General features: G+C 39.5%; 1 protein-coding gene across 1 annotated transcript in view; it reads left to right on the plus strand.

Moving 5' to 3' along the window:
• The window catches only part of SLC12A9 (solute carrier family 12 member 9), an 843,978-nt gene that overhangs the window by 612,499 nt on the left and 217,302 nt on the right, over window positions 1–14,177 (plus strand). Inside the window, exons 7-8 of the mRNA XM_044076336.1 lie at window positions 7,552–7,634; window positions 8,196–8,320. Of these exons, the coding sequence (XP_043932271.1) occupies window positions 7,552–7,634; window positions 8,196–8,320 (208 nt within the window). The remainder of the gene's footprint in view (window positions 1–7,551; window positions 7,635–8,195; window positions 8,321–14,177) is intronic.

The raw sequence follows: 14,177 nt of genomic DNA on the forward strand, positions 1-14,177 counted from the left end.
CTCCAATGACTTCCCACTACAGCTGCCAAACAAATCTCTCTTGGCAGCCCCCTTGGGAGGAAAACTGACACTCTTCTACCACAACTGGCAAATGATCACCAAAGACAAATGGGTTCTCAACATTGTATTTCAAGGTAACAGGTTCCACTTTCACATTCTGCCAAGGTCAAAAGGAATTCCAAATCTGCCACCAAATCAATGGGCAGAGGCTCAAAAACAAATTACAGCACTCATGGATATGAGAGCTATTCAAAAGGTACCATCACAGGAGCAAGGACAAGGATTTTACTCAAGACTCTTTCTGGTACCCAGAAAGGACAAAGCCTGGAGGCCCAGTCTGGATCTTTCATCTCTAAACACTTACCTGGATGTTCCGAAATTCAAAATGTTGACATTACAACAGCTTCTTCCCATGCCTGGCAAGAAAGCTTGGCTCATGACATTGGACCTCAAGGAGGCATACCTGCATGTCCCTATCAGACAAAACTGCAGAAGATACCTCAGATTCATAGCTGGTTCAATGCACTACCAATTATCTGCACTGCCCTTTGGCTTATCTACTGCGCCCAGGGTCTTCACAAAGTGCCTGGCACCAGTAATTGCATTTTGCAGACAGAAAGAAATTCAAATTTATCCGTACCTGGAAGACTGCCTGATTTAAGCAGAGAGCAAGGACATTCTTCTAAAGCATCTGGCATTTGTAAAAAAGTTATTACGTTGCCTGGGGTACACAGTAAACGAAAAGAAATCAAAACTAGTGCCCTCACAAGAGATTATATTCCTGGGTGCCAGCTTGAACACAATGGCCCAGATGGCTTATCTCACGCCAGACAAACAAGGACAACTGACTGAATACTTTCAATTGATGGCAACAAAGACCCAACTCCCTGCAAGAAAAATTCTGCAGGCCTTGGGTTACATGGCATCCTGCATACTACTAATTCCATATGCCAGACTGCATATGAGGAAACTACAGTGGTACCTAAAGAATGTGTTGTCTCAACACTGTCAAAGTTTGGAAACAGTTATACCACTAATTCCTTGCCTTCAACAGGAGTTTCAATGGTGGGCTCAAGCTTGTCACCTCAGCAAGGGACAGCCTTTTACACAACCCACAGCCAGGCAAACAGTGACAACAGATGCATTGGATTACGCCTGGGGAGCACACATGGCAGGCAAATGTATCCAGGGCATGTGACCCACAGAACAAAGACATCTTCACATCAATCAAAAAGAGATGCTAGCTGTACAAAATGCCCTTATAGCTTTCAAGGACCTGCTGCATCCAGGACAACTACTGCTAAAGACAGACACCACAGTTATGTGGTACATAAACAAGCAAGGGGGCATTCACTCCTACCCCCTATGCAGACAAGCCATGACCTTGTGGAACACAACTGTAAACCTTCAAGTTCATCTGCAAGCACAATTCCTGCCAGGAGAGAAAAACATACTGGCAGACAACTTAAGAAAAATCTTGGATGCCCACAAATGGGAATTCAATCCACAAATATTCAGAATGATAACACAGTAATGGTGGAGCTCGGACATAGATCTGTTTGCATCTCCAATAAACTGCCAGCTACAAAAATTCTGAACAAGGAGTTACCATCCACAAACATGGAAAGTGGATGCCCTCTCATTCAGCTGGGAGAACCTACAAGTATATGCTTTCCCACCACTACCTCTCTTGCCAAAGGTACTCATAAAAGCCAGGCAAGAAGAGCCAAAGATGATCCTGATTGCACCAGACTGGCCACGCCAGCACTGGTACCCAATCATAAGGAGCTTAGCACAAGAACCACCCTGGATTTTGCCTCAAATCCCACATCTGCTGACTCAGCACAACAATCAAATGCTACACAGCCAGCTAAAGACTTTAAACCTAGCTACATGGAAGATTCCTTAGTCAAGCAAGCAGTGCCTCTCTCCAAAGCTGTTATGGATGTCATTCTGGAGACCAGAAGGCCTAGTACCAGGAAAGCCTATTCGGATAAATGGAAAAGATTTTGTGCTTGGAACCAAGCTCACAGCCTTGACCCTCTTGTCCCAAACATTCCTCAGATACTACAATACTTAACTGAGATGCTGGACAAAGGCCTCTCCTTCTCATCCATCAAGATCCATGCCTTTGCCATCTCTGCTCATTACAACACGGATCCACCAATTTTCTCTAATCCTCTGTTAAAACAGTACCTCAGAGGGGCTAAAAACATAAGACCACCCCGTAGAGCACCTACTCCAACTTGGGACCTCAACTTTGTTTTGGAAAAATTAACTTTACCTCCTTTTGAGCCAGCTAACACAGCAGAACTAAAATATATCTCATGGAAAACTGCTCTGCTCCTGGCAATAACATCAGCACGAAGAGTTTCAGAATTACAGGCACTAATGGCAGTGGAACCTTTCCTCATTTTCCACCAGGACAGGGTGTCTTTAAGAACTAACCCTACGTTTATGCCAAAGGTGGTATCCAGTGTGGCTCTAAACCAAACTATTCACCTGCCAACTTTTTATCCTAAACCACAGAATAAAGGGGAGAGACTACTGCATTCTTTGGACATTCACAGGCAGTTACGCTTCTACTTGGACAAAACCAAAGCTTTCAGAAAGTCTGAGCAATTATTGGTAGCATATGCTGCAAGAGCACAGGGAAAAGCCATTTCAAAACAGACTATTTCAAAATGGATAGGACTTTGTATACGTTTCTGCTACACATACCATGGAAAACCTGTGCCTAGCAGCATTAGATCTCACTCCACTAGGGCAACAGCCACTTCAACTGCCTACCTCAGAGGAGTACCTACCAACGACATTTTGGAATCCGCAACTTGGAGTTCTGTACATACCTTCACCAAGCATTACCATCTGCCTCTATACTCTAAATCCAGAGCTGGCTTCACCACTGCAGTGCTGCAGAGCCTTATAGCCACCCCTAATGCCTTATAGAACCAGCCACCCTACCTCAGCTTTGGGATTCTACCCAAGTGTAATGACTGCAGCAGTGTAACACGATGAACATAGTACAGTTTTGTACCTACCATAAATGTAGATGTTAGAGTGTATACACTGCTGCAGTCCAGGTTACCCTCCCTCCTTCCCCTCTTTCTTGCTGGTACTTACCTAAGCCTTCTACCCTTTGTTACCTATGGGGAGTATTTGCTAGTAACTGAAAGTTTTTGATTGCTTTTCTTATGTATGTTTTATTAGCAATTTACATTGCCTACCTTTTGGGGGGCACCTGACATCTGAGGCAAGAAAAACTGAAGAAAATGGCGTCGGCTGCATCTTATATACCCCCTGGTGCACTGACGTCAGGGAAGAAGCGACAGCAACCGACGCCGGACCAAGACTTTGGAACTTGGGCTGACGGCAGGATAACCCAAGTGTAATGACTGCAGCAGTATATACACTCGAACATCTACATTTACGGTAGGTACAAAACTGTACTTTTGCATGCAGGAAACTCTGAAATAATTACACTTTAATAAAGCACACACTCTGCAAACACTTTGCACACTCTGAGATACTTCACACAACTCTTGTTTTTGCTTTGAATGGCTTTGGTCAATGCGAAATAGTAGTTTGTGCCCAACACGGCCTTTTACTAAAAAGCATGCAGTCACCTTGCTCTTTAAGCTTAATTTTCCCTTTTATTGTACTTGTTATGCCCTTTTAATCTCTTATCATGCTCATAATACTTTTCTTGGGCCCATTTTCCTTTAAACATACTTGTTATGCAAACAGCAAAACGATGTAAGGGAAAAGATCAACTGGTATGTAAAACACAGCGATGTAGAAAAGTCAAAAACACACCAGTTGTTCATGGCAGAGGTGGTTCCAAAACTTTAATAAAATAGTAAAAATAAAGAACAGGTAAGCGCTTTTGCATGTAGCTTCTTCAGACCTATTATCAAAGTAAAAACTCTAACCAGCTTTTAAACACCTTGTAACAGTTTCATCGAATCAACTGAAAAAGCATTAGAAGTTGCTAAGCAACATGATTGCATTGAAAATGCCAATTAAATAAACCAATTAAGTCTCCTTACATTCATATTCCTAAAAACAACTAAATGTTATAATGACTATAAAAATGCATATGCAATTAAATTAAGTACTCATATCACCTATTACCTAATAATTCATAAAAACATTTTATCTGTTTCATAAACTCAATAAATAAGAAAATGTACATATTAAAATTGCATAACTGCTCAACTAGTGGGTGTTGATTTAAAAACAATCCATCTACCCTATCTCCTCTTTGTCAGCCTCTTTTTTAGGGGTCTTGCTCTCAATGCAGGTTGTATCGAAACATGTTCATTAAGGCCAGGGGAATAATGTGCCCCTAGTCTAAAAATCCATTTAATCTCGGCATATGCCTTATTAACTATATCCCCCATCCTAACATCTTGATTCAAAACTTCCAATACTAAAAACTTGAAATTGTGTCCCTCAGCGGATGTATTCATGTGTTTAGCTATTGCACTATAGCTCATCCCTTTAAGTGCACAATACAAATGGTCACGTATCCTCTCCCTTAGACGCCTGTTTGTCTTACCAACATAAAAACTGGGATAGGCTGTGCACTGTGCTAGATAAACAAGATTTTAGTGTTACAGTCAGCTTCAGGAAAATATGTAAATATTTTCTTGCAAGTGGGATGTGTGAATGTCCTAGACTCATCTATACAATTGCAAAATGAACAATTATTGCATTTGACAGCACATGAAGAACTTGTTATCTCATTGCTCATGCTGTGGATATTCTGAGAAAAACATAGTCTCTGGCGTAAGGATTTCTTATTTTTGTATCCAAATCTTGGCCTATCACCCACCGGCAATATCTGCATTGGTTCCTAAAATAGGCCAATGCCTATAGATGATCTCCCTGATGTCCCTTTCATCACTCGAAAAAGCTAGGCTAAAAAAAGGAGGCGTATTATCAACATTGTCAACTGCGGATGTTAACATTCTATGTTGTAAAAAATATGGTTTGCCTGTATTGTGCCTCCACATTCTGACCTTGTTTTATGTATGATGTATCTCCTCCTCATGGTAGCCTCTGGATCTGAAGTCAGCATCTATCTGATTCAACCCTCTTTCAAAATTGTGATCATTACTGTGTAGGCGACTAACCCTAAGGTTCTGACCTTCCAAAGTGTTACGAAACACGTGACCCGAATGCTATCGACCCACATACGTGCACCGTAACAGCATGCATCTGGGTCACGTGTTTCGTAACTTTACACAGTAATGATCACAGTTTTGAAAGAGGGTTGAATCAGATAGATGCTGACTTCAGATCCAGGGGCTACCATGAGGAGGAGATGCATCATACACAAAACAAGGTCAGAATGTGGAGGCACAAGAGGCAAACCATATTTTTTACAACATAGAATGTTAACATCCGCAACTGACAGTGTTGATAATACACCCCTTTTTTTAGCCTGGCTTTTTCGAGTGATGAAAGGGACATCAAGGAGATCATCTATAGGCATCGGCCTATTTTAGGAACCAATGCAGATACTGCCGGGGTAGTGGGTGATAGGCCAAGATTTGGATACAAAAATAAGAAATCTTTACCCTAGAGACTATGTTTTTCTCAGAATATCCACAGCATGAGCAATGAGATAACAAGTTCTTCATGTGCTGTCAAATGCAATAATTGTTCATTTTACAATTGTATAGATGAGTCTATTGCAACAAAATATTTACATATTTTCCTGAAGCTAACTGTAACACTAAAAATCTTCTTTATCTAGCACAGTGCACAGCCTAACCCATTTTCTTTGTTGGTAAGGCGAACAGGCGTCTAAGGGCGAGGATACGTGACCATTTGTATTGTGCACGGAAAGGGATAAGCTATAGTGCAATAGCTAAACACATGAATACATCCACTGAGGGACACAATTTCAAGTTTTTAGTATTGGAAGTTTTGAATCAAGATGTTAGGATGGGGGATATAGTTAATAAGTCATATGCTGAAATGAAATGGATTTTTAGAATAGGGGCACATTATTCCCCTGGCCTTAATGAACGTTTCGATACAACCTGCATTGAGAGCAAGACCCCTAAAAAAGAGGCTGACAAAGAGGAGATAGGGTAGATGGATTGTTTTTAAATCAACACGCACTAGTTGAGCAGTTATGCAGTTTTATTATGTACATTTTCTTATTTATTGAGTTTATGAAACAGATTAAATGTTTTTATGAATTATTAGGTAATAGGTGATATGAGTATTTAATTTAATTGCATATACATTTTTATAATCATTATAACATTTAGTTGTTTTTAGGAATATGAATGTAAGCAGACTTAATTGGTTTATTTAATTGGCATTTTCAATGCAATCATGTTGCTTAGCAACATTTAATGCTTTTTCAGTTGATTGGATGAAATTGTTACAAGGTGTTTAAAAGCTGGTTAGAGTTTTTACTTTGATAATAAGTCTGAAGAAGCTACATGCAAAAGCGCTTACCTGATCTTTATTTTTACTATTTTATTAAAGTTTTGGAACCACCTCTACCGTGAACAACTGGTGTGTTTTTGACTTTTATACTTGTTATGCAAACCAAAGGTAATTCTGAGTCCCTTATGAATAGTTTTTCTAGTTTTATCAAATATCATGGTTTCGAACATTTCATTTAATTAATAATATGCGGTTTCTGCCTTTCATTTGCTTAATAATACATTTTTGTGTTACTCATTTGATTAGTAATGCACTTTGTGCCTTATAAATGCTCCATTTCATTTTTTTTACCAAATAAGCAATTTGTGCAGTTTTCTTTACCTTTAGCTCAATTCTGGCCCTTTTTCATTTGCTTGTGCTCTGTTTCACTCAACCAGCTTAGTCTGCCTTCACCTTCAACTCTGCACCTCACGGTTTGAAGAAGTAGCTCTTCTTATCTTGGTTCTGACACCATGTCAATCATCTGGTCAAGATAAAACTGAAGATCATTCATGGGTTCTGTTCAAACAGCTTTGTTACACACAAACCCATCAGAAATGAGGCTTTGTAAATTAAACTTAAACTTATAAATGGACTGACTACCACACTCATACATGTTAGCACTCTGGCTGTTCTCTCAAAATGGCACTGCTGCCTGCATGTGCTCTGTATTTATATGCATGTGCTACGTCTGGAAGTGCTTCTTAAAAGTGCATACACATGCTTTGATCTACATAAATGTTCCCAATTTTCTCCTTGGACTGTTGTTCCTCTTGGGAATATTCAGTTCTGAGGTATGTACGTCCGTACGTCACCTTTATGCCCTGTGCTGTGAGCGGGTAGCATACATGTGATGTACAATGTCCTTTAAAACCTAGGGTTTTGGTATGCGGGCCAGACATTAGGCTACCCTTGGCATGAGATCCATTTAGTACAGAATACTGCAGAAGTGAAGAGAAGGACATCTACTGTTATGGTAAGATTTTACATAACTGTACTTTTTCTTGTTGTCTTATCTGGTAAGCAGAGCCTTAACAATTTTTATTTTTTTGTGTGTGTGTCTCTCTCTCTCTCTTTTTTTTTTTTTTTTTTATGAAACAGGAATCCCCTTTTCTCCAGCCAAGAAGACATCCAAAGGTGGCAATCCATGGGTGGCAGTCCTGTATACGTGGGGGTTAGTTCAGGTAAAGATTTTTCATTTGTCAGGGTGCTGGTAGTGTTGACTGTTCCCAGATCACAAAGCTTTCAGTCCTGTTTACTATTACCACCACTGAATGTTATATTGTTCTCACTCCCATCAGCTGTGTTTTATGTCTGGTAAATGTCATCCAGTACAGCAGTGTACGAGCTTGAGGTAATGCCGCGTTCTTCATATCGTTATACCTTTTGTCTAATGTACACTGTTGTACCAGTGGACATACATTTACTTTGACAGGATTGTTGCAGGATAGATTTGGTTTGTGTACTTTGGTCTGTAATGGGACTGTGTCAGATGCTACTGCACTGCTGTGCTATTACCAAGTGAAACCATTACCGTGTCATTGCTTAAGTTGGTGTAAAACAAGCTGATGTAAACAAGATATTAAAGTTGATGTGTAAACTTCTTTCCATGTTGACATGCAAGTTACAGATGTCACCACTGTGTATTGTGCAACAAAGTGAATGAACTTAAAACTATATACTTGCATCAAGCTGTGCTTGGTAAGTGACTGTAGCAAGTACATTTCATTTTTTTTCTCTCTCAGCTGGTTCTGTTTGCTGGCAAACTGAACACTATAGCTGGTATCGTCACGATCTTCTATTTAATGGCATATGCAGCCGTCGACCTTGCCTGCTTGGCACTTGAGTGGGCTTCTGCTCCAAACTTCAGGTAACTCTTTTATTATTGTTGGATGTAACTCTTGTATTATGTCAGTGTAAAAACACATGCATGTGAATGTAAATGGTGTTAGGGTATTGTGTATACTAGTGAATTTAAATGCTAGGCACTGGTGCACTCCTCTTTGTCTAACTGTTGTATGATCCTGTGTCACAGACTGTGCTGCCTGAAGCCATAGGTCTAGACTTCTGTCAAGTAATAGCATGACTTTTGTGCTCTGTTGGCACTTTGTTCTTGTGTTTACTGAACTTTGGTTTCTCTTGCAGGAAATCAGTGCTTAAGTATTTGAAATGATAATAAAAACCCAACGCCTTCTTTAAACTATCTTATGCCATCTTAATGGTGTAGAGGTGAGGCTTTTGAAAGTGAAGCCCATCATCAAGGGGTTGTTACTGTTTCTGAAATATCAAGTGGTTAGAGGCCAGATTCAGGGGGTGGCTAATGCGCAAAAAGATGCTGAAGTGAAATCTTTGTCTGAGGCAAATCTCCTTTTATCCTAAACAAGGAGTAGACTCATGGCAATGTGGTGTGATGAATTTTTGCTCGCTTGCTTGTGGTATCAGGAAGTGCTTCTGGTGGGGATGAGAGGGTTTGCCTTCCAAACCAATTTTCTGTAATTGCAGGTTGCATATGTCAGTGCCTGTTAGTTACATGCACTTACATACATGTGCACTGATGCAAATGTGTCATGTTCCAGAGAGGTAGACTACCACATCCAGAATACTTCCTGACCTGCTCTGTGATGAGCTCAGCCACTGATAATATTAACAAAAGCCTATCTACTCTGCCCATTTAAGAGCGTTAACAGTTATTTTCCTTCCCCACCTTCCCCGTACCCTTTTCCACCTCTCCTGTGCCCTGTTGAATGCTTGTGTATATTCAGTCTTCAGCATCCATTTTGATAGCCCATTCTGTTGGTCTGCAACCTTCTCTGTGAAAAAAGTACTTTTCAGAGATCCAGGTGGGGTAGCTAGTTCCTCCCAGCTGCTGTTTGTCTCATTCCTTCCAGATCTAGTCTTCTTATTCAGAATGCCCAACACACACCCCTCCACCCCCACAATCTCATTGGCATTATCTTGTACACTGGTGTCATGGTTACTTGTCTTTTATAGTTTTATGTGAGAAAATCTTTGAGTTATATTCTTTCTTCTCCATCCTGTTCATCTTCCAAGGTGGTTTCCTCTTAAATTCTGGCCAGCAGCCTGCTCTCTTTTTCCATATGTGGTCTCTAGAACTACATGCAGTGCATAAGGTGTGGTCTTGTCAATGGCGTGTGGAGTGGGTTTGCTTCCCAGTTCTGCCTCTCTGAGGATGTACCCCAACACTTTGTTTGCTGCTGCTACTGACCTGTCGCCCTGCACCCAGTGGTCCTGTTCAGGTGTGATCAGCATCCCCCATATGTTTTTCTGACATCTATTCAACACCCCTTGGAACTAATTTGCCAAATACATCCCTACAATTTTCCTTCCCTCATCCTCCACTGCTGCAGCTGTTTCTGTGTCATCAGCAGATATATTGCTTCTGTCCTGCTTTGTATTATCTCTTCCCTAAGGTGCGTTTAAGATGGACATCCCTGGGGTGTTCCACAGACATCCGTTTCTCTTCTTGGCCTGAAGATTATTGTCCTTCAGCAGTGCTGCCAACCTTCCCCTCAAGAATTTTCCCATGACTTTCCCATTATAGTTTTTATGCTTGTACTTCTGCGTTTCCTTTTGTTTCTTCCTATACAGAGAAACACAGTTATTTCTAACTTTATTGTCAAATAGTGCATACTGTGCAGTCTTCTTGCATGTTGCACTTAAAGTAGTACTTCAGTGGATGGTTTTGTTATTGCTTTCATTGTGTATATGAAATTAATATAATTAAATGTCAAGAAATAATGCAACAAAGTCAGACCAATAACAGGATTTACAGTTTATAATCTGCAAATTAAATTAAGCTCTTCATAATTGTTCTTTTTAGACTGTGCAGATGTATATTCACTTACAGTAACAATTTATGGCCTGTTAATACTCTGTCTATATCCCTTTTGTAGAAAGCCCATCACATCCTCAGTTTTTCTTTAAATTTTGCAATTCAACAGAATCCTGTTCAATCCATTTTTTCCGTATGTATGTTGCTCCTTATAATATGCATGGTGTGTGCAACCGTAGTTCCTTAACACTGTTCATAATAGCTATAAGATTATTTAGGTTTGGTTCTTTTGCAGTTTTCCATTTTTGTGACAGCCTTTTAAATACAAGTAGTATCAAAGTTTATCACCTTTATATGAGCTGGTTAGCTAAGCCCACTAGTCCAACTGAAGTAGAGGTTCAGAACTTCATTATTTTTTCAGTTTTAAAATACATTTTCAGTAGCTTAATTTAAGTGTTCCCCCTGCCTGGCCATGTGCATCCTTTTTTCCATCCCTTCCATTAACGATTCCAGACCTGTATTACCTAATACTCCTAATTCCTCCTATGCTAATACAGAGTGCCGTGTCATCCTTACTTGTTAAATATCATCCTTACTTTTACTTTTAATATACTTTCTACTTCATATTTTAAACTACAAAACCCTTCCTTTTTTTCTGTACTAGCTTATGATTCTTTTACTTACTGAATCCGTCCGTGTGATTTGATTGACTTTTTCTATAACAGCTTTTCATAAGTTTTCAGTTCCACCCATGCAATACAAATTTCCTTGTGCTTTAGGCCTGTTTTAGAACTTGCCTTCTGCCATTTTTTTTCACAGTTCCTATCCCATAATCCATCCTGTCCCTCTCTGTTCCCATTCCCCGTTCCGCAGTCCATTAGTGCTCACTAACTTCACAGTGTGGAACAAGTGCCAGTTTAAACAGCGCACTTGATCCCTCTTGAGCAGTTGTCGTCAGGCCATGATAGCCCAGTATGGTAAAGTAATTTCCATATTGACAAGTGCTTCTTGAATAAGTGTACTGCATTGCTTGTAATATGTTCTAAGGTGTCTGCAAGTGGTGATGACAAAAATTGTGTAAAACATCTGTTAGCCTTTATCACGTTGAGTGCCAAGACATTTGTATGCTTTACTGAGTACTGTTGCCTCTCTTGTTTTAAAAGACTGCAATACATAGTTAGTGTACTTGAGATTTAATTGTGCTGGCTAGAGTGTTTAGAAAAGCTAATCTAGTTAAACCTACTTTGTTATGTTGTATGCTGATCAGACTAGCTAAATTTCATTTCCAGAAGGTCTGCAGTACATTATCACTCAGTGCATATCTGAAATTGAATCCTGCTGCCTACAGTGTTTAAAAAGTCAGTCTAGTTAACGAGTTATTTATTATACTGTTTAAAGTTCATAAAATCCTTGTAGTACAGCTGTTGCCACAAGACTCGGCCATCTGATAGTATACTCCTTTTTACTACAGCCCTGTTTTATAATCACAGTAGATCATGTAGGAGTGCATGTTTACTAGCTGTTTGCTTTAGATAAACATCTATATATAGATATCTATATCTAATTATCTAATTTATCTATATATATAATATACACAGACACACATACACACACACCAACACAAAACAGTGTTTTTTTTTTGTGTAGCAGTTGAAAACTCGTTTCAGTAGAAATGCTGCCCCTTTTTTCTTTTTTTAACTCCCATGTTTCAAAACTGTATTTGATCTTAATTTAATCAAAATGCTAGTTGCTACTCTGAATAAGATGCCTGTATTTATTTAAAGGCCAAACATACTAAGCACAGCATTTATAAATAGCTTCCTTCTTGTCTGCATTAACAAGGACTATGGGAAGGAGTTGGTATTTGATATTGTATTAGACAGGATCTGTTAACTTTAGTGGAGCTCACTGGCAGCCTCCTGTTAGCAACACATTTTAGTTTCTCCTGTCAGAATACCCTAAGCTGTGTGTTTGCTTAAATAATTCTGATGGTAACACAAGTTTTACTGTGGATTCAGCAGTTCTTGTACAGTTTTGATATATATAGCCTTTTGGTTTTCTAACAGAATATATTTGTTAAATCCATTTTTCTCTGCTTTGTATTCAGCTCTTAATCTGCCTTTCTTGTTCCCTGTTCCACATCGTCTTGTTTTGTCTTGCTTTCCCAGCTAACTTTTATCTCCCACATTGTTTCCCTTATAGCCTAACCAGGCAGTATTTTTGAAACAGCCATGAATAAGGCAGCTTATCTCCAACCTGGTGGTCTGGTTACCAACTGAAGATAGCTCAACCAAACAAGAAGTCCACCCCTTTTATAAAGTACACCCACACCTTGTCAGTGCAGTGTTTGCAGGGCATTATACAGTGGATATAAAAAGTGTACACACCCCTGTTAATATGTCAGGTTTTTGTGATATAAAAAATGAGACCACAATAAATAATTTCAAAAATTTTCCCACCTTTAATGTGACCTATAACCTGTAAAATTCAATTGAAAAACAAGCAAATCTGTTAGGGGAAAAAATATAAAAAATTAAAAACGTAAAATAAGCTGGTTGCATAAGTGTGCACACCCTTAAACTAATACTTTGTTGAAGCACGTATTGATTTAATTACAGGATTCAGTCTTCTTGGGTACACACCTGCCATCAATTAGAAGCTGATTTAACCCCAAATAAAGTCCAGCTGTCCTAGTAAGATTTTCCTGACATTTACTCAGTTACCTGCTACAGCGAAAGCCATGGTTCGCAGAGAGCTTACAAAGCATCAAAGGGATCTCATTGTTGAAAGGTATCTGTCAGGAGAAGGGTACAAAAAAATTTCCACAGCATTGAATATACCTTGAAACACAGTGAAGACGGTGATCAAAAAGTGGAGAAAGTATGGGACAACAGTGACATTGCAAAGAACTGGATGTCCCTCCAAAACATATGAAAGGACAAGACGAAAACTGGTCAGGGAGGCTACCAAGAGGCCTACAGCAACACTGAAGGCGCTGCAGGAATTTTTAGGAAGTACTGGTTGTGTACTACATGTGAGAACAATCTTCCTTATTGTCCATATGTCTGAACTGTGGGGTAGGATTGCAAGATGGAAGCCTTTTCTTACACAGAAAAACATCCAGGCTCAGCTAAAATTTGCAAAACAATACATCAAGTCTCCCAAAAACATGTGGGAAAATGTGTTCTGGTCTGATGAGACCAAGGTTGAACTTTTTGGCCACAATTCCAAAAGGTACATGTGGCACAAAAACATCATCACCAAAAGAACACCATCCCCACGGTGAAGCATGGTGGTGGCAGTATCATGCTTTGGAGTTGTTTTTCTTCAGCTGGAACTGGGGCTTTAGTCAAGGTGGAGGGAATTATGAACAGTTCCAAATCCCAGTCACTTTTGGCCCAAAATCTTCAGGTGTCTGCTAGAAAGCTGAAGATGAAAAGGAATTTCATCTTTCAACGTGACAGTGACCCCAAGCATACATCCAAATCAGCAAAAGGAATGGCTTCACCAGAAGAAAATTAAAGTTTTGGGATGGCCCAACCAGAGCCCAGACCTAAATCCAATAGAAAATCTGTGGGGTGACCTGAAGAGGGCTGTGCACAAGAGATGCCCTCGCATGCTGACAGATTTGGAGCGCTTTTGCAAGGAAAAGTGGGCAAATATTGCCAAGTCAAGATGTGCCATGCTGATAGACTCCTACCCAAGAAGAATGTTGTAATTAAATCAAAAGGTGCTTTAACAAAGTATTAGTTTAAGGGTGTGCACACTTATGCAACCACTTATTGTACTTTTTTTTTTTTATATTTTTTCCCCTAACGGATTTGTTTTTCAATTGAATTGTACAGGTTATAGGTCACATTGAAGGTGGGAAAAGTTTTGAAAAGATTTATTGTGGTCTCATTTTTTATATCCCAAAAACCTGGCATTTTAACGG

The sequence above is a fragment of the Protopterus annectens genome, chromosome 7.part0, assembly GCF_019279795.1.
Source record: "Protopterus annectens isolate FY-2018-M chromosome 7.part0, PAN1.0, whole genome shotgun sequence".
NCBI lineage: Eukaryota > Metazoa > Chordata > Ceratodontiformes > Protopteridae > Protopterus > Protopterus annectens.